Here is a 21,691-nt window from a genome sequence, read left to right on the forward strand (position 1 = left end):
AATGAATGGGAATTCAAATGAAGGAGTCCCAAATGTGTTTCAATAGCGCTGCTGGAACAGCCTGTACAGGCCACAAGAAAGGTTACAGAGAGGAGAAGGAAAAGAGCAATTAGGCTGTGATGGGGGGACCTTTTTAATTGCTTCTAAATAGGGCGCTTTTGTCCTATCTATCTGAAATTTGGTAGATCTGGGCGAGGAGTGTAATGCTTAAAAAATTCATGCCAGCAGGATGAAAATAAATCACAGGCAACAGAAGACAGGCTGGATCTCCCACTGAAATCGTTGGAAAATAACACTGAATGGAAGTTACATAAACCATTTATCTGGTTCTGAATTAGTAGCAACAGAATAAAAGAGTAATGGGATGTACTAAACATTTAATAATGAAAATGTATGGCATAACTAACCAGGAAAAAAACATTTTCTTACACATCTCTGAGAGTTGAAGAGATAATGTACAGGAAACACTTCAAACATATAGGGAAAATACCATAAATGATATGATTGATGTGATTGGATTTATTGGACTTGTATATAGCTTTATATTCTGTACACACACACCCCAACATACATATACACATATATGCACAATTTATTATATATATGATGCAATAAAACAAATTTAAACAATACACAGTATCATTAGAATAACCATTGTAAGCACACGTGTAAGCACACACTAAAGCCCAGATTAAGAAACTGTAACAGCACTATCATTAAAGCTGTTCATATGCCAAATGCCCTGAATTCATTCATTCATTCAAGGATTTATATCTCTCCCTTCTAATGCAATGCATTACTCAGGTCAGCTTTCAGCAATTAAAATATCACAATTCTTCATAAAACAACAGGACCGATCATGTAATGCAGTATAAAATAGAGGAAGGTTCAGGAAAGGGGGTGGGGGGGGACAGAAGTCATTTGCTTGGAAAAGCAAAACCCTCCAGGATGAATTTTGAAAAGTCTAAACCCAATCATCAGAGGTAGATGCACTGCATGGGGTAAGGTGTTCCACAACGCCATTACCAAAAAGGTCACAAACCTTCATGGGGGGCAGGCATATGCACCAAAGCCACATTAACAGCAAACCTTTAAAACACAATGCTACCACTTTACACAGCCACATAACCTCCAAGTGTCCTGATTTTCCAGGGATGGTCCCAGAATTGCGAAAGCTTTTACGTATTTGGTTTTAAATGCATTGCAAAGGCCTTCGTATCTTATGTAGTTTTGTATCTGTAAGTCATTTCAAGGCTTTTTTTGTGTGGAAGAGATTAATGCATATTAAAGTATCTATAATCTGCACTTCATAAGAGTAGAGGCACATGACACACAAGATTATAATATCAGTAAAAAAAATTGGCGCTCTAAATCATTGCGTCACACTGACTCTCAACATTCCGGAACACAGCAAAGCAACTTTAGAAGGCTTGCTTGCTGGTCCGAGAAACTAGGAGACTCTGCTTTGCCTTGGTCCGCCTCTGCCACACACAAACCAACTTAGGGTGTCCGGTCCGAGCCCCTGCTGGATGAAAAGCAAACACAAGAACCACTCCCCAAGGCATGCAAATGCCTGCCACTATCACTCAGAATGCTCCTTAGACCAGCCTGAGCCAACCTGGTAGCCACACTGGCTGAGGTTGATGGGAATGGTCTGGGTTGCCATTTCCATGCTGGACCAGATGGGCTGTGGGTCTGATCCAATAGGGATTTTCTTAAATTATTAGTAGGGTGGAGAGTACCTAATATGGATTCATGATATGGAGCTATTCTGATTTTCTTGTGAATTGCAACTGGAGATCAGCTGCGTCCTCCCCAAATCTCTGTGTATCTGCCTCTAATTTAATAGATACACACACAAATAAATACTCTGTGCAAAACTGCTGGACTTTATACACTAAATGTTCTTCTGGAGAAAACGGTTGCAATATCTATTAGGGGGCGACTTCAGCTCTGATATACACCTTCTTTCTTTACCTGAGCAAATATCGCCACCTATGGTTCCAAGAGGGAACAGGATTATTTTCACAGATGAATTGTGCTTGTTTGCTTTCACATTTCATTATCATTGGTCAGTAGATTACCTGATGCTCTATTATTATTATTATTATTATTATTATTATTATTATTATTATTAGCCTACAGCTAATATTGTTGGCTGATGGTAAAAGACTCTAACTCACTGCTTGGAAGAAACACACACAGATCTAGGAGCCACATTGACCATTTTAAACTGTCAACAGTAAGCAGCAGTTTTACTGTATTTGCATCCTCCTCCATCACCATCTTTCACACACACATACATTTGTGCATTTGTGTGGTATTTCTTACTGACAAAACAACAGGCATCCAGGCACATTGACATGGATCCTCTTACACACACATCACAAAGGCATGCTCAAGGTGTCGTTCAAGAGAAACAGAATAAATGCTATGTAGAGTGACATTGCCAAAACAAGAGGAAATGCAACACACACCCAAAAGAGAGGATGGAAGAGGATGCTGGTTTGCACATCACTTGCATATGCTAATTTGTTTTGAAATGGATGCAATAGTTTAAATGGAAATGCAATGGCTTTCACCCTAGTGGAGAAGACTGTGACCAGGCAATGGCCCATGTGTCTTCCCAGTCTTCTGTCCAAACGCTGTTGATTGTGGTTGGGCACCTTCAAGGCCCCTACCCCTTATTCTTCTTAGGATTATTTTAACTGGACTTGTACCAGACAACCCTTCAAATAAGAGGAATACCCTGTGTGAAGTTGGACACAGGACCAGCATAATTATAAGCCTTTGATTCTCTCATCCAGGCAGGTCAAAGCTGGGCAAATCTCCTGTTTCATCCCCAAACACAGTTTGCTTAGGAAAACATTCACCACCAGCAGCTTAAGCTGATCCTAGAGCCTAACAGGTAAGGCCAGCCCAATCACAATGAAACTGCAGAAATGACCAGTATCATAATGTGCATATGTCAATCATCCCCAGTCACCAAGCATTCAATAACCCAGTGCAGAGGAGGAGTCAAATGATAAATGCATGAGCAAGTTCTCTGCCTTGTACTAGCTGGGCAGCCTGAATTGTCTATATCGTGTGTGTTTTTCTCTTGCAGTTCTGGTTGGACAGCTAGCTGATCACAGAAAAGGGCTTCCCTTGTGTCAGGGAACTGCCATCAGTGCTGGAGGGAGAGAGCAAGCTCCAGAGGGATCCCAGAGAGCGTCCCGGGATTGGGAGACGCAGCCCATCTTCTGGGGAAGGGAATCAGCTTAGCTCCAGTGGAGAAGGGGGGCAGATGGGGGAATCAGAGATGTGGTCACATGACTCCTTGCCGGGGACCAGCGGGGTGAGGAAGGGTCCTCCGCTGCCTATGCCCTTCTTGCGCAGAAAGCTTCTGTGCAGGGAGAGTAGGAGGAGACTGGGCATCAAAGAACTTCTTTGCTGGAAGAAGTTTAAGAAACGCCCACTGACGGATTCTGCCAGCGATTGAGACAGCCACAGGTGAGTGGCTGTCCGGACAGGAAAGGTTCACTTAGGCAACCCAGCCAGGTGTTGGCACAGGCTTACGCACGAGCAACCCCTAGAACCATTACACCTTGCTCCTGTATCAGCTTGGTCCAAAAAATCTGCAAGGGAAGCTTTTTTGGCAGCAGGAAAAAAATAAGCATGGACACCTGCTCATACCTGCAGATAACAAAAGCAATGGGGACTTGGGAGAGGGTGGAATCTGGCAATGCTAAATTCCCACCTTAGCTCTTTAGATGCCTCGAGTTCCTTAAACAACATGTTTCAAAGGCTGTTGGGATGCTCTTGAGGGTTTCAAACAGTGAGTCACTCCCAGCCCTACCTGGGAATACTGAGGATTGAACCAGGGACCTTCTGTATGTGAAGCAGATGCTCTACCACTGAGCTACCATGGTTTTGTTTAGTATAAAGGAATTGTTGAAGACTTTTAGTTTGTAGAAATTTGCCTTGGGCTTGGCGCAATGATCACTGTGGTCCATGGCTTGGGCAGAGTGGGATGTTCTAAAGACGCTCACCAACTTCCTCTCCCCTAGTTGCCATTCGGACAACATACACACCAATGCCCCCAAAACATCAGACCCACTCAAGCATCATCTGTGAAGGTCTGAGAATTTTCTTCTTGTCCTTGCCCAGCTGAGCCCAACCCAACGAAGGGATGATGAAAAATATATATGCAGATTCCCCAGCTCGATTCAGCTCCTTAAGACAATGGAAATTGTCTTTATAATCAACCTTTTTTATTTTAATTAAATAAAAAGGCTGGTAGGTAAGTGGAACATAAGTGTGTGGAGTGCTCATTTGTAAACATTAGCAAATACGAATTTAATATTCTGTTTGTTGTAACCGTGTTTCTCAGGTCTCAAGCTAATGGTTCTTTCCTCTCTGTTTATTTTCTCATTAATTATCTTTTAATTGTACATTTCCAAAAAAAAAACAATTCCAACCAACCCCATACCAATAAACAAACAGATCTATTTGTAACAATGTGCCAAAATGACTGTTAAGGACAACTTTTCCTTTCCGTTTTTCTCAGATATCTCCAAGGAGGTCATTTAAAGCTAAAGAAAACTCATCTACAAAATCAACATTCCAGGAGCTCAAGGCAAGTTTCACGGAATTTGCAAGCCCATGCGCTAAACCCTGTCCCCGGAGCCTACCCACCCCCCCAGAAATGAGACATGACAACAATGTATGGGTTTAAATTAGGTCACAACTTTGTTGAATTTCAGGTGTAGGAACCTTGGCTTAGGGCTTAGCAGGTATCCCTCTCAACCAACAGGGGCTGAGGATGTGCAGGGCAATCAACTGTAGTAGGAGGGAACTGTAAAGCCTGAACTTGCACAGCGTGCCCTCCCACTTCACCAAAGCCGGGAGTTTGACCTATATGCCGCCGCTCTAGGGCCAGTGACTTCCACAATCAGCCCTTTAACGGGCCCTGCAAATGCCACAGTGTGGGGGTGCATGGAGATGTTACCCCCATCTCGAAGATAGACTATAGGAACTGACCAAGGCCTAAAAACCGCCAAAGTTGTGACGAATTGCTACGGAGAAGGCAAAACCTGCCAATGCAGGGAAAATGCCTTCCCGGTTCTGAATACAGCAACCATCTCACGACCATAGCAGCGCATAGGAAGCAAGACCTAACTTGCAAAATGAGACCATGTTATATTTTTAGGGAGAGTAGAGTGGGTGAATCTAGCAGGAAAACAAAGTGAGTCTGGGCCGAAGAGCATTGGCCCTCACCCCACCCCCAGCCGCCAGCCCATTGTCCTGCCAAGATGGGGGTGGGGCGATGGCCACCCTGCAGCAAGGTGGGTGGCACCTGGCCAGGTAAGCCCACGCAGTGTCGCAAACCCCCCCCCCCCACACACACACCTCTTGGAGAGGGTGAGCAGAAATTTTGGTGATACAAAAGCAGGGACTATCCAGTTAGTAAAGGTAAAGGGACCCCTGACCATTAGATCCAGTTGCAGACGACTCTGGGGTTGTGGCGCTCATCTCACTTTACTGGCCGAAGGAGCCGGCGTACAGCTTCCAGGTAATATGGCCAGCATGACTAAGCCGCTTCTGGCGAACCAGAGCAGCGCACAGAAACACAGTTTACCTTCCCGCCAGAGCAGTACCTATTTATCTACTTGCACTTTGACGTGCTTTCGAACTGCTAGGTTGGCAGGAGCAAGGACCAAGCAACGGGAGCTCACCCCATCATGTGGGGATTCAAACCGCCAACCTTCTGATCGGCAAGCCCTAGGCTCTGTGGTTTAACCCACAGCACCACCCGCGTCCCTATCCAGTTACTAAGCTGAGGGTAATGCTGTTTACAGTTAGCCAACCAAAAGGGGTATGTGGAGGTGTTGCCTACAAGTCAGGAGCCAGGGTAGCCTGAGTCCACTTATGTGTGGAGTCAAGGGCAGAGCTATGGCATTGTGTAGAAAGGCTGTCTGTGGCGCTCTCAAGAAGGAAAGAGGATACTAGGTAAAGACTGTATGAAGCATTTTATGGACTGGTGGGTCACACCTGTCGGGAAACAGGTTTCATAACACGTGGGTGTCAATGTTTAATGCCTCCACTGTCAGACTGCAGCAGAAGTTTGCTCGTGGCTCATCCATTGCGGATTCAAGGCACACACCTCAGTTGCTGGAAGGCAGCCCTTTGATGCTCTCTATATGCTTGCCAGCAATCCCCGGTTTCCTAAAGTTTGGCGGCAACAAAGCTCCAGAAGATATGCTGACGACGAGCTTTTCCCCCACCTTGCCGTCCCTCACCCCGCCAACGCTATCTTGCTCAGGCTAAGGAACGCCGTGTGAAATATTTCCTCTGGTCAATGTTTCAGGCTCACGGTGTGCTCTATTAAGATCACTTCGGGAAATGCTTTCACTTTCAATTACAGCAGGTGCAGCTAACCCTTAGCACTGCAAAGTGGGAAAGCAACGCACACAGCTAAAGGTATTTACAATAATTTTATTCACCCCACACACAAAAGGTGGCTCCAAAAAAAAAAAAAAGGAAAAAAATCATTCCATCTCCCACCACCACATTGGTTCCCCATTTTCATTTTCCAACAGATGCTCCATCTGCACTATACATTTTAAAACAGTATCATGCCACTATAAATAGTCATGGCTTGCCCCCTGGGAGGCGTAGTTTGTTAAGGGTGCTGAGAGTTGCTAGGAGATGCACTATTCTTCTCCTAGACCTACACTTGCCAGAGTGGTTTAACTGTCAATTCCTCTTCTCAGAGAACTCTGGTCATTGTAGCTCTGGGAGGGGAATAGGGATCTCCTAACAACTCTCAACCACCCTTAACACACTACACTTCCCATGATTCATTGGGACAAGCCATGACTACTTAAAGTGGTAGGATATTGCTTTAAATATCATATATATTTAGGTTTTTGGGGTTTGGGGACTTAAGGGTTCTGAACATGCTGGCACCTCTTATCTGTTTCTCAGTGGCTCTGTGTGGTTTCCTCTCTGTTGAAATTCTCACCACCTGAGTTTGTTATTCTATAACTGTTATTATGTACTGAGTTGAATAGGATCCAAAAGGCAGCAGTCTGATTGATCCTAGAACAATAGGGTCCAGAATGCAGCAGTCTGATTGGTCCACAGGAGCCACCCAATCCAGCTCCAGGTGGAAGTGAATCCGCAACCAGATTGGCCTACAGGTGAATCCCGGAATTAGCCAATCACGTGGGGCCCATTGTGTAAATAATGTATATAAAGCAGACATTCTGGGGGAACTTCCATTCCTCCTCACCACTATGAGCTGAATAAAGAGCATGAAATCCACTCTCGACTCAGAGTATATTTCAATAACATAATTAAAAAATCAAAAGCAGGAAAGTCCAGGGCTATCTCCAGACTAGAGATGTTGGAGAATTCAGAAGAAAACAGAAAAAGGAAGTAGAAATTGCTGTAGTTCATGTGTTTGTCTATAGTCAGGAATAGAAATCAGGCAAGCGAATACGATCAATATTTGCTCACCTCTTTGTTGTTTAATTGTGTCTGCAAATGAGATGTAATTAATGACTTTTTTTACATCGCTTTGATGTTTCTTTTACATTGAAATTAGTGTGAGCTGATTAAGTTATGTAAACAGTTACAAAAGCCATGTTAAGTAGCAGACAGGGGCACAAATTATATTAGTATTTGGTGGAGATCGAATTGCAGCAGAATGCAAACAGTGCTGATTATGATGAATACAGGTCAGAACAAAAAGCGCTTCTTAAATCCCTACTCAAGACTGTCAGTATTTTCCAGAAGGTAGTCAAGCACATACCGTATTTTTCGTCCCATAGGACGCTCCGTCCCATAGGACGCACCTAGTTTTTCCCCCTTTATTTTCCTCCCGCAGGGCTGCCTAGGCTGCAGAGGTGTTCCCGAAGCGCCGGGCGCTCTGCTTTCAGGGCACCCGACGCTCCGGGAAGCAGGCTGCTATCCGCAGCCTAGACAGCCCTGCAGGACCTCCCGCAGGGCTGCCTAGGCTGCGGGTGTCTTCCTGAAGCCTGGAGAGCGAGAGGGTTTGGTGCGCACCGACCCCTCTCGCTCTCCAAGCTTCAGCGAAAGCCTGCATTCGCCCTATAGGACGCACCCAGATTTCCCCTTCATTTTTGGAGGGGAAAAGGTGCGTCTTATAGGGTGAAAAATACGGTGTCAGGAAATGTAGGTTTGCCCAATTAAAGTAGGTTAAAGTGTTCTCTCATGCAACCACAAAAGTTCCACTTTGAAAAAGAAATAGACTTTTTCAAATGGAGGGTTGAATCAATTATTGTGGAATGAAAGAACAATGAACAGGAAGGTGTATGAATTCCCTGCAAGCAAATCAGGATGGATGCAGGATGAATACTCATTGTCAAATAACCTCCCTGCAAACAAACCAGAATGAATTCTGAATAAGGATCAAATACCATTTTACCTCTGTGTAAGCTTTGCACAAGCAAATCAGGACAAATGATTAATAAACAGGTCACTGAGAGGAGCAACAGGGCAGTTTCACCTGGAATTTCTGTGCAAAAGTCTGTACTATAAGAAGAACGTCTTACCCGATATCCAACATCCTCGGTGACAACAGTCGTATCAACAGTACGTCCCGCCTGCCACAAGGTCTCCTTTATACTGCATCCGTATAGAAATGCATTCTTCTTCTGGGAATGGCCGTGGTAGTCGCAAAACACCTGAGGATAAGAGAAAAAGAAAGCTCCTAAATCTTGCTGTCTTGCAGGAGAGAGCTGAGTAGTTGCTAAGAAACCACTACTGGGCCAAAGAGAAAGCTGTTCAAAAATGAAGCCTGGCCTGGTCACCTGTGCTGAATACAGCATTGCCTCTGGGTGACCATGCATGACAGTAAAGGACATTGTTTCTGTTGGGGGAGGCTGATAGGCTAGAAATGACTAAGAAAGGCACAAGAGAGGTTAGCAACAATGGATCCATTCCTACCTGGGTGACCGATTCCAGAAGTTTTGTTTAGTGCTATGCTGAAGTTTCTGTCTCTATTTTTCCCCAGCCATTCTTGTGGTGATTTGTGGAGAATCAAAGCCCCTCCAAAAATGTCATAGAGAAAAAGAATTTTCTCCAAAATCTGCACATTAGGATTTAAGGATTGAATGGATGAGGTGTTTGGTGGTTTGGGGTTCTGTCACATTCCCAGTGTGATGGGACCCTTTCTCCCTGTCTCCTCTACCAGCACTTAACTAGAATGGCTTCAGAACGGTGGAATGCAGTGTGGTGTTTCGTCACTTCCAAGTCACCCAAGGAAGCAGGGGAAGTAAAAAGCGAGCCGCACACCCTGAAGTGGTTTGGGAGCAATGCAATGGCACATTGTATCATTCTGAAACCATTCTAGTAAGTGTGGGAGTGGGGCGAGCAATGTTGCCCTCAGGACTTCCTTGTGTGCTTGCCATGTGCATCTGGTTAGCAACTGTGAGAACAGGATGTTGGATTGGATAGGAGTGGCCCATTTTAAAACATTGAAACTCAACCCTTAACTTTGCAGAATTAAGGTAAACAGCAGCCCACACCTGTGTAAATATTTTGGAGAGAAAAATCTGTCACCCTAAAAATCAAGAGAATAGTGCACCCCAGTTTTTGTGTGGGTGCAATATATTTTGGAAACTGAAAGTAGGACTTTTGGACCGTCTCTACCTTGGTTTATTTTCATTCCGCTTTTCCACAGTGGATTGTGCTCAAAGCTGCACATAAGAAACATCAACTTATAATCAACATTGCCCTTCTAGGTGGAGGGGGACGACCAAATTTCTTACAAAGCACTTTGAAAACTCAAATAAACAAAGGCAAACACTTAATAAGCAAAGGATAAACTAAATATTATAATGAAATAATCTAGTCTTAATGCATACCAAGAACAATGTAAAAGATAAATTAACAGGATAAAACAAAACGAAAATCCAGTCCCGCAAGCACTAATTTTTCTGTTTCAGATACTGTTCAGAGATGTTGGGAATGGGATCATCTCACAAGGCTAGATGGTTTGCAAGGTGCTGTTTGGCACTACTGCTCAATCTCTTCGCATTTACCCTATGTCAGGGGTGGAGTACCTCAGGCCCAAGGGCCAAATGAGACTCCCAAGCCCCTCTATCTGGCCCTCAGGTCAGTCCCCTTCTGCTCAAGCCACACCCCTCATCAGCCCATCTTTGCACCCTTGGACCCTGATAATGCCTCTTGCTTGTCCAGACAGAGGGCGGAGAGGGGTGTGTGAGTGTGTTTAGAAACTACCTACTGTACAAAGGTAAAATTTAAGGCTGTACAAAGGTAACCTTTACATTTGTTGCTCCACCTACTTTTGTCTCAGGCCCCACCCACCATTGGCATGTGGTCCCTGGAAGGTTGCCTAGGTGGCCCCTGGGGTGAAAGAGCTCCCCTACGCCTGCACTATGAGGTCCTGCAGGAGTCTATCTTGTATCTCACGCTGTTTAACATCCACAGGCAACAACTGAGAGAGGTCATTCAAAGATTTAGGACAGAGCTGTTCAAAATGTAATTGTGGACGTTGCTGGCCCATAGCTACTCTTGGGACTTCTCTGCACTTCAGATTTGTATTGATTTCATAGCTGCCATTGCTTCCCCCAAAGAATGATGAGGTTGCTAAGAACTTAGCAACATAAGACGTTGTCTTTCAGTATGTTGAGTCAGACTGTTGATTCATCTAGCTCAGCACTGCCAATACTGACTTGCAGTTCTTCAACGTTTCAGGCAGGAGTCCTTCCCAGCCCTACCTAGAGATGACAAGAGATTGAAACCTGGGACCCTCTGCATGCAAATCATGTGCTCTACTACTGAGCTACACCTCTTCCCGGATTCTTTGTTAGAGACCCTACAGCTCCTAGGTTCCTCAAGAAGAAATGTCTCTTAAGACAGTTTAATTCTAGAGTGCAGATGCAACCACGGAAGAGAAGTTCACAAGATCCTACTCTGCAATAGCAGGACAATTTATCAGCTTCCTTTTTGGTTTCCCTTTCCTGTTATCATTGAGAGAACTGAAGCCTGCACATTATGAAGCAATTAAGCACCACTTGGCTGTCTTTAAATCCACAGCTTATACCACGCAGTTTGCAGGAATGGAAAAGCATGCAATTATGTGAGCTGCTCCTGTACACTGTTATTACATTATGTACATCCAGGTGAATTGAAGAACAGTATATGACCTTCCTTTGTGGCAAAATACTTGTGTTTCCCCCCATCTAATATGACTGTCTAATCCATCTGCCTAGCTTCTGCTGTTGCACACAAAGCTGATGGTTGTTTTATCAAGGCCACATTCAGGTTGCCTTTATATGCAGCTATCGACTGATCAGAGTGAAAAATCAGGATTTATTGACGCAAGAGGCTAATATTGACCGGGGCTTTTGAAGAACAATCAATTTGTCCCGTTTGCAGAGATGGGAAGCCAATACCCATTGGCGCTACAAAACTTCTCTGCATCTTCACTACAGTATTGGGAAATCTCTAACTTACAAGCATAGGTTTTTAAGGAGTCAGTTGCTTCTTTAAGGTAATGTCTCCAACAGAGAACGAGAAGGCTGCAGGGAGAAATCAGCAGCGCAATTTATCTCTGACTCCCCAGTGCTGCTTCCTGTTGTGTGAGAGAACTGATAGTGATGGGCAGATGAATTAGAGTAGAGGTGGGGAACTTCAGGCTTGTGGGCCAAATGTGGCTAGTGGGAAAAGTGGGAAAAGGAACAATCGGTTTTTCAGGGATGGATTTGGGGTGGGAGTGGTGACTCCTGGGGCAGCAGAGGGCAAAATGCCATTATCAGGGGGCTGCAAATTGGGGGTGTCCACACACACACACACACACACAAATACACACATAAGTGTGTTTGTTGGAGAGTGTGTGAATGAATGCCCAAAATTTTGCTGAAGAAAAGCTCTTTCCTCACTTTTGGGAAATGGAACAAGTTAATATTTCCAATCTCACTACATCTCCCATTTGTCTGTTCATAAGAATGGAGGTCATCAAGATCGCCATGTGAAAGTCAGTTGTCACTGCATTTCGACAATCAATGTAACATTGTAAATAGAGTGTCTCTTTGGTCAACCCTGGTTAACCACAACCCAAACCGACAAATCGACTGAGGGAAAGTCATGAAGATCAGAAAAGATGACTATGCAGGTTGGTTTGAACTCCAAGATCTCCTCCTTTCGAAAACAAAACATTGTCAGGCTATCAATAGCTATTAGGCTAAGCAGGGAAACAGGGCTATTCTATCCACTCTGCTGAGCAACCAGCTGCTTTTGGCCCTCCTTCCAATCTCATATGGCCATTTCATTCTGCTTCCCAAACTGCTTGCATCCCAGGTGGGCATTTTAACAACAGTTAGTTTAAGAAACGGGCACCTGATCTTCCTGTTCCCTCTCCTTCTTCCCCATTCCATCTTCTCCTTTCCTTTTCTGGCCTGTCTTTCAGATGTCAATCCTGAGAGAGTAAAGACTGCCTTGACTACTTATCTTGTAAGTTACTCTTGGAGTCTTCTTTGGTGAGAGATTGAGGGTGGGGATTTAAAAAAAAACCAGAAAAGAAAAATGTTCGGAAGCAATATACCTCAGGATACCCAACAGGATACAACCATTGTCTTCATGCTCTGCTGGAAGGCTTCCCACAAAACTCTGATTGCCCCCTGCTAAGAAACTGAATGCTGACCCAGATTGCTTTTTCAGGCAATCCAGGAAGCCATGCTTCTGTTCTTCTGATGGAACTCCATACCCCAATTAGAAAGCCAAGAACAGGCAACATTTCCGGAGCCTGAGTCTTTGAGTTTCTTTCTCTCTACACCGGTCCTTTGCTACTCTTTGAGTCATGCACATATTTTCTGGCTCAGTCTCCAGTTCATACATTTTGGAAGTAAGCCTCTGTATTGTGTTCAATTACCTGGTATTGGCCCCATCTGAACAACTGAGTTTGTCATTAAAGAAAGAGGCTGAAGAGATATAGATACAGATGATATAGATTTATCATTATCGATATGGATAGATATAATTTGGCTCTAGTATTACTTCCAAGCTCACACAGCTACTCATAGCTTTGTTTAACCATAAGTGGGACATTGTATTTATTTATTTCCCGTATTTATTTCACCTCCTCTTTGAATATCGAACAGGGATTTCATAGCCTCGGTCCCATTCTGAGATAGAACGCCCAGTTCCACTGGGTACCAATTACCAGCCAATTTAGTGCACTCCTAACAACTAAAAAGGATCAGACATTATCCACCTAAAATACAGCTTTCCACGTTAAAGAAGTGCCCAGGAAACCTCAGCGTGCCAGACTACTGGACCGCTTAAGCTTCCCCAGTTTACCATTTTGCATCCGAGAGATTAGTGCAGGCAGATCTGTAATGATAGGGCCATTATTGGCGTGGTGAGAAACAGGGAGTCCCACTTGCCAGTGCAGGATTATACCAGATCATCAGATGGAAATTGTCTTGGGAGCTTCAGCAGAATTTAACCTGTTTCAGCTGAAAGCAGCAAGGCTATTGGCAATGGGAGAATGATAGCTGTCTTATGGACTGTTGCAGTTTGTTGTTTTGTTTAATGGCCTAGGCCATAGGAAGCTGCCTTAAACCAAGTCGGACCTATTGGTCCATCTAACTCAGTATTGTCCACACTGACTGGCAATGGCTCTCCGGGATTTCAGACAGGGGGTCTTTCCTAACCCTACCTGCAGGAATTAAGCACGGGACCTTCTGGACTTAACCAAGACTCATTCTGATAGAACATTGCTGCACAGGTTTGCCTAACATTTTACATTTTACCCTGTGACTTTACATCTACTGCTGCAAGGTCAGAAATAATTGTCATAACTGAAATCACTGAAGCAAAAATACAATGTCTTATAAGACTGTGACTAGGCATCCTTTGTGCCTGCTCAGTCTGCTGCCGTTGGTGTTAACAACTGATGGGCAACTTCAAGGTCCTTGATCTCCTTTCTGAAGGCTCATTATCTTTCAGCTGGACTCAGACCAGGCAGCCCTTAAATGAAGGATGCCTTCAAAGATGTCTCTCCTCTGTAAAGTAAGACTCATGGCCACCTTAAGGGATAGCATCTTAATTCTAGTTCAAATGCATGTACATCCACGTGCAGCAGGAGCAGACATTGTGGTGGGGCAGTGCTGCTGTGACATCAGATTTATCTGCAGAAGGTCCTAGCTTCAATCCCCAGGATCTCTAGGCAGGCGGGGAGACACCCCCTGCCTATGAACCCCCCGAAGAAGCTCTGCCAGTCAGTGTTGACAATACTGAGCTGTTGTTGTTGTTGTTGTTGTTGTTGTTGTTGTTGTTGTTATTATTATTATTATTATTATTATTATTATTAATTTGTACCCCGCCCATCTGGCTGGGTTTCCCCAGCCACTCTGGGCGGCTTCCAAAAATATTAAAAATACATTAAAATGTCACACATTAAAAACTTCCCTAAACAGGGCTGCCTTCAGGTGCCTTCTAAATGGCAGGTAGTTGTTTATCTCTTTGACATCTGATGGGAGGGCGTTCTACAGGGCGGGCACCACTACTGAGAAGGCCCTCTGCCTGGTTCCCTGTAATTTGACTTCTCGCAGTGAGGGAACCGCCAGAAGGCCCTCGGCGCTGGACCTCAGTGTCCGGGCAGAACGATGGGGGGTGGTGACGCTCCTTCATGTATACTGGACTGAGGCCATTTAGGGCTTTAAAGGTCAACACCAACACTTTGAATTGTGCTCAGAAACATCCTGGGAGCCAATGTAGGTCTTTCAGGACCAGTGTTATGTGGTCTCGGCGGCCACTCCCAGTCACCAATCTAGCTGCCGCATTCTGGATTAGTTGTAGTTTCCGGGTCACCTTCAAAAGTAGCCCCATGTAGAGCGCATTGCAGTAGTCCAAGCGGGAGATAGCTAGAGCATGCACCACTCTGGGGAGACAGTCCGTGGGCAGGTAGGGTCTCAGGCTGCGTACCAGATGGAGCTAGGTGGACAAGTGGTCTGGTTGGATATAAGGCAGCTCCCTGCATTGCTGTGACACCTTCCAGAGAATGGTTTCCTTGCTGCTTACTGGGGCAGGATGGAGCAGGGCAGTGCTGAGGTTGGGCTGCCTTTGCTACTGCTCTCCCCCTGCATCATCTGGGTAAGCAGCAGCAATGCCGCTGTCACCACCTAATTGCACCGGCCATGCGAAGGGGCACTATATGTGAATGTTTGCTTCCCTTCCCTGCAGTCTGCCCACCTTCGTAACTGCCTATCCAGATAAGGAATGGGCTGCTAAATCTGTCGCATTACAACCAGCCACCTTGAGGATGCAAGACACAAAAGCTTTCATTTTAAATCAAATGAAACCGGACTCTTGTATAATAAGCACAAATAGATCGACTATGAGATTAACCATCCTATGGTCAGTTTAATCTCCACTGTGCAGGAGTTGAGGGGGACGGGAATCATTCAGCCATGTGTAATGGAGGAAGGCTCAGGCTGCGATCCTTGGTGTGAGAATAGAGGTGTTTGTCATGCACTCCACAGCACTGCTGGGATGGTTGGAAGCAATTGGGTTGGCAGGCTCTGGAGGAGGAGGAGGAGGAGGATTGTGGGAAACTGGGTTGGAGGAGAGGGATCTCCCCTTCCCCTTTTTGAAAAAGGGAACAGAGATGCTGGATCTCCCCGCTGACCTTCCTGCAGAGCAGAGAGCCTCATTAGAGGCTGAGGAGGGCTTTCCTCAGCCATGGGGGGGGGGCAGAGCAGGAGATGGCAGAAACTGAACAGGAACCTGAACAGGAGGGGGCAGACTTGTTGCCAAGAACTAGGCACCACCTTCACAGATGGGAGCAGACCCACCCGCCTTGAAGAAGTATACACTTGCAATCTCCACATTCCTACAAGGCAAGAGAGCCTCACAACTGAGCTCACCACACCTGATTTTAAAAGCTCGGTGAGAAGGTATCGGAAACTTGTTTGGACATCTTTGTTGCTTCCGTCCAGTTCTAATCTTCTTGCCTTGCTCCTGAACTCCCAAATTGTGACTCCCGAGCACTGTGTCTGCTGCTGAGCCTGTACTGTTACTTGCCTGAAGAAAGGTCTCTTTCTTTCTTACAAGTGGGAGCCTCTGTCTGTGTGTGTTGGGCAGGAGCCAGCAGAGTGTTATAAGTATTACACAAGACACACGCAAACTATCCCCACAAGCCTGTTTGCTCCCTCAGCTTTTAATCACATCTTATTAAGCACAGATTAAATTCATGGTCCCCTAATAATTGCATTTGCCAAAGCTTTGCTCCCCCAAGCCATTTGCTTCTGTTGTCACGCCTGATTATGGCACCTTAAAGACTAACAGATTTATTGTGGCATAAATTCTGTAGCCTAAAACCCACTTGATCAGAAGTCCAGATGTTCTAGACCACAAAAACCTATGCCGTAATAAATCTGCTACTCTTTAAAGCTCCACAAGACTCCCTCTATTTGTTTATTTATGTAACAAACTAAACATGGCTTCCCCTCTGGACGTACACAAGAGTGCCCCTATCTTCACCTGTCAAATGCTGGCACATATGACTTGGTACCTGCATCAGAGCTATGGTGCAAGCAAAGCACCTCTGATTTAATCCAGATAAACCATGTGGACTTCTGTCCACAAATTATTAAAGGGGCATATGAACAGCAAAAAGTTAAGATGGGCAGCAATAAGAAGGCTACACCATTAAATATCTCAAAATTCTATCGCTCATAAAAATGACACTTGGAGCAACTTGGTATCTATAATCTTTTAGCAGAAAGTGCCCAGTGCTGCTCGGGTATTCTAAGAAACAAAACAAAAAAAGTTATTTTAAAATGGATAGTGTAATTTGGGTTGTGTGTATTGGTCTACCATCTTGATTCAAAGTGGTGCTCAGCATCTAGACATTGACAAAGACCACTGCCTGCCCCTTGGGAAACCTTGTGCTGAATTTGGCAATGATATCTCAAGGTGTGGATGAACCCACAGAGAACAGACAAATGGACAGATAGACAACCCACTTTCCAAAATGGTGTGGTCTACAAATGTACCAAACTGAGAACTGATTGTGGGGGGTGGCGTCCCTTCAGAATTTGTACTAATAAAGTTAGGTGGTTTAGGAAACTACAAAAGCTTACTCATAATTTTGAACAGATTTACAGGAGTATTTCTTTCACATTTTGGTGATAACTGTTGTGTATTTTATCCAGACTCATTAAGGAAGCTGATCCTCTGTTGGTTTGGTAACTTTCTGAGCAGTGGTTCAAAAATTATTAAGGTTTCCATGTTCCATTAAAGCCCAAGGCAGCAACTACTGGTAAATTAATGTGGTATGTGCACATTTCATTTTTAATTAAACAAAAAAAATCCCAGTGTCTGCAGTCAGCCACATAGTGGGCACTATGTGCAATATCTACGGTATTCATTTAGCTATGGAATAGGATAGTAAAGTGCAGTAGTCAGATGAGGAGTGGCCAACCTTTTGGGGCCCATGAGAAGGTGCTGTGAGTCCTGAACAAACATACCATACTTTTCCTTGTATAACACGCCCCCATGTATAACACAACCCCTATTTTGGGGGACTCAAAACCTAGTATTTTAACAAATTTCCTTTTAAAAAACCCCAGGGAAATTCATTTATTAAAAACCCTGCTGGCTGAAGGCTAGAGTTAAGGCTATATTGTTGGCTCAAGCACCGCAAAGCTTAGAAACTGGGAGTTACCGTAATGCTGATGCCTTAACAGATATAACCCTGTGATCAGCAAAGGTGTTGCACAATCTTGCTGTTCCTTGCATCAGTATCTGGCAGGATCGTTCAAACACCGGGAGATGAGGGCCTCTTCTGATGCAATAGGAGTGAGACTGGTGGTACTCCTCATGACCTGCTACATGAAGCTCTGTTTCCAAGCACTGTCATGATGGGTGATTGTGCCAGTAATCAAAAATATCAAAGCAAGTTTTGAAAAACAGTTTGTCCATTTAAACAGACAACACAAAAGGTGAATCTTGGCAGTGTGCAGGCAGTCAATATTCTGATTTTTAACAGGAATGAATTGCTTAATGATTCTGATTTCAGTGCATTTTAGGCCAGTGCCTCTCCACTCCCCACCACCCAAAAAGTGCTCACAGGAGCTCACGTCAATTCCAAGTTAGTCAACTGAGCTCACAAGGCAACCACAGAAGTCTTGCAGCATGCCTGCTGGCAAAAATCTCAACATGATAGCAAATGGACATTTTGTTCTTGTTCATCATGCGGCAGTTCCCAAACCAGAATCAGAAAGCTGAACTGTCAAGTCATTCAGTTTTGCTTTGGGACTTACAGTCCTGACTTCGGGACTTCAAAGCAATCAATCATTTGGCATCAGTCTGGCATCAAGCAATTGGAAGACAGGCAGGCCCTCCCATTGGTCAAATTTGAATTGCTAGGTTAGGGCTCAGTAAGGTGCTGAACCACAGAGTCAAAACGGTTCGCCATCCTGGTCTTAACCCATCCTGCCAGCTACTGATGTAAGCAGCAAACAGGCTTGTGCCAATTCTCAGGAAGATTCATCTGCAAGTACAGCAAGACACGGGACCATGGCTCCGTGGCACAGCAACTGCCTTGAAAGCAGAAGGTTGCGGGTTCAATCCCCGACATCTCCAGGTATGGCTGGGAGAGACTCTCTGCCTAAAACCCTGGATAGCAGCTGCCAGGCAGTGTGGACAATACTGAGCTACATGAACCAACATCCTGACTCAGTATAAGGCAAAGTGGGGCATTTTTGGTTCAAAGCGCTCCATCCTCCCTCTCTGAACTTGGGCCTGAAAGACCAATAAAAGGTTTGGCCAGGCGGAGAGGGTTGCAAGCAAGAACAATTTGTGATATTTCACAACAGAATTACTGATCACAGGGCACACATGATAGTTAGCTTCCTGGCTTTGGAGAGCTTGAGACAACATGAGATAACCTTAACTTGAGCCTTCAATTGACAGGTTTGTGTGTGAGTTTTCACTATTGGATATTTTTCTCTTCTGGGTACAGTGTCCTGGGAATCCTACCATGGCAGAACTTAACAGAAAAGTCTGCCAGGCCTGCAGTTCCTTTCCTTCCCAGGAAAAAGTGATCAACAGTTCAGCTGCTTGCCCTATCGAAAAGCTGTTAGTTTCCCTCTTTCTTTTCCTTTGCTCCTTTAAGCTGCCGTTCCCACTTTGAAGAAATGGGGGGTGGGGGGGGAATGCTGCCCACATGTCACCAGGACAAATGAGACCAAAGTACTTCACTGAAATCGTTTGGCTATTGGTGAACTTGGTTCTGTAAGCTCCCTTGGAAAATAAGAGGTTTACTTCCAAAGCAAGGAGGAAAGGTGTGTGTGAGAGAGCATGTATAAACTAAAATCAATGAACCCTTCAAAGGCAGGGAAAATTCAGTTCTCCAACAGCCTGTCATGTTCTAAAGGCCAAGAAAGAGTGAGACAAAGGAATCAATAGCTAAGTCTAAAGCTAAGATTTGCTGAGAGCTTGCAATGGCCTTTGCGCAAAGAGACGCAGCTCCAGGCCCTTCTGGACTCCAGGGAGCGAAGTCAGATGGAGGCCCAAAGGTAGAGATGGAAGGATCTGTCGGTTTCAGATCCATCTTTTGCTCATTTTCCCAATCTGAAATTCCGTTCTCCACATTTCAGCCACAATTTGCATTTTTTTGTTTTTCAACCCTCATGAAAATTCACCAGAAATTTTAGTGCAAATTTCTCCTAATAAACACATTCTGGGTAAGCACTTTCGACTAATGGAAACATTTTTGCAGGCAGCTTCTTCAAATATAATGTATGTTATTTTTACAAATACGTTGTTTTTTATGCACACTTGACCCTACATATATGCATCTTTCATAAACATTGTTTGTGAATTCAAAAGGATGGCTGTGCTTGAGTTCTCATATTGTTTCAGAAAGTGCAAATTTCATAGATTCACATTTAAATGTGTCAGGGGCTGGACTGAGGAGGAATGGTGGGGGCCACCACCCCTTCTCCTGAACCTCCCCAAGAACAGGAGGACAGTATAGATTTAGAACAGTGGTCTGCAGAAGGGCATGGTTCAGAGGCTGCAGAGAGCAGAGCTGGGAAATATTGGAAGAGGAACAGCAGGAAGAAGCAGCAGCACCAGGGGAGAGACAGCTGACAGACTCAGTGTCCTTGGAAGGCATTCATAACCCCCCTTCTCCCAGGACCAGACAGGCATTGAGGGTAGTACAGCAGAGAGCTCAGCGGCAGAAGGCTCAGATTAGCTGACACATGACTGATGTAGAGTAGGGGAGATGAAGGAGGGGGACTGCAGTTAGAGCAATGCCATTTCTAGAGAGAGGCCGCATTCTTTTGTCCCTCGCTGTGATTATTGAATAAACTAATTGGTAAGAACTCTTCTCTTTTTATCTGGTTCTTTGCTGCCACCAGAGGAGGGTTCCGATTCCCTGAAACCTGACAAAATGTGAACATAAGCAATCTTCCCTGGCATCTCTACCCATGGGTATTTACATTTGTGGGGCACTTCCTATCTTTCAATCCCATATTTGCATAGGTGGGCTTAGTCAAGGGCACTTTGGCTTAGCTTTCACAGAGGCTATACCATGGATGGAAAGTCTGTTATTTAGTGGAAGAGCATGTGCATTGCATGCAGAGGGACCCAGGTTCAGTTCCCTACATTTCCTTGTTGGTTTATCTATGTATCTGTTTATCTATTCATATTCATTTATGCGTTTTAATCTGCTCTTACATAAGGCTGACTACAATATATAAGGATAAAATCAACAAAAGATCCATAAAACATCATTAAAACCACAAATAAAACCAATATCAATCAATACTGATTAGTTAAAAGAGGGGAAAATCTGGTTTTTCTTTTTTAAAAGTATTCATGAAAGTTCATTGGCATTATATTGTGAATTTCTGCTAATGAAACAATTTTTGCAAAACAATCTCCCCTAATAAAATGCTTTTTTGTATGTGTGTGTAAACTCATTGCTTAACTCACTTGAGCTCAGTATATACATTTTTTTGTACACATTTATAGGCTGGAGAACTGTACTGTGAAATTTGAAGAAGTGCAAATTTCAAAGGAGGACTGTCTTTTGGTACATGTATTGTTTTGGAAAGTTCACAGTGGGTTGGTTTGCCTTTAAATGTGCGCTAAATCCAATGTATCTTTCCACTCGGACCCCATGTTGTGGTGGAGGGCCACAGGTCCCCCACCTCTGCAGCAGAGGTAGATAATAGTCTAAGGATAGTTGGGCAAAGAAAATACGAACGACAAAGACTCACCACTGGAGTTCGGCCTTGAGTACTGAGATAGTAAAGGAGGCCCTTTGTGTGGTAAATGGTGGGCTGGCATGCTGGACTGGGATTCAGCCATCGCCTATTCAAGTCATCCGCACTTAAGGAGCATCGTTGGCTAGAATCAAAGAAGAAGGAGAAATCTAAGAATGAAAAAAGAAAAAGATTGAAAACCGCAACTCGGTAATTCTCACAAAAGGTGTTGAGAGCCAGGGCAGGCTTGGCTACTCACACTGTTCTTTATTCCTGCACACTTTCAATTTTGATGGAATTGAATGAAGTCAAATCTCCAGAGTTGTTTATTTTAGAAGCTTCATTTCTGTGCTGTATTCATTATCACTTTCTTTGCCTGCTGAGGCATGTACTGTTGGACTTAACAATATTAGGGGCAGTCTTATTTTTACAGT

The 21,691-nt window shown here is 44.4% G+C and overlaps 1 protein-coding gene across 1 annotated transcript in view; it reads right to left on the minus strand.

Annotated features, from left to right (window-relative positions):
• Positions 1-21,691, minus strand: part of AGBL1 (AGBL carboxypeptidase 1) — a 401,756-nt gene that overhangs the window by 182,111 nt on the left and 197,954 nt on the right. The window contains exons 19-20 of the mRNA XM_028706413.2: positions 21,273-21,402; positions 8,562-8,693 (exon numbers count right to left, since the gene is read on the minus strand). Of these exons, the coding sequence (XP_028562246.2) occupies positions 8,562-8,693; positions 21,273-21,402 (262 nt within the window). The remainder of the gene's footprint in view (positions 1-8,561; positions 8,694-21,272; positions 21,403-21,691) is intronic.

The sequence above is a fragment of the Podarcis muralis genome, chromosome 14 (genome assembly GCF_964188315.1).
Source record: "Podarcis muralis chromosome 14, rPodMur119.hap1.1, whole genome shotgun sequence".
NCBI classification, from domain to species: Eukaryota; Metazoa; Chordata; class Lepidosauria; order Squamata; family Lacertidae; genus Podarcis; species Podarcis muralis.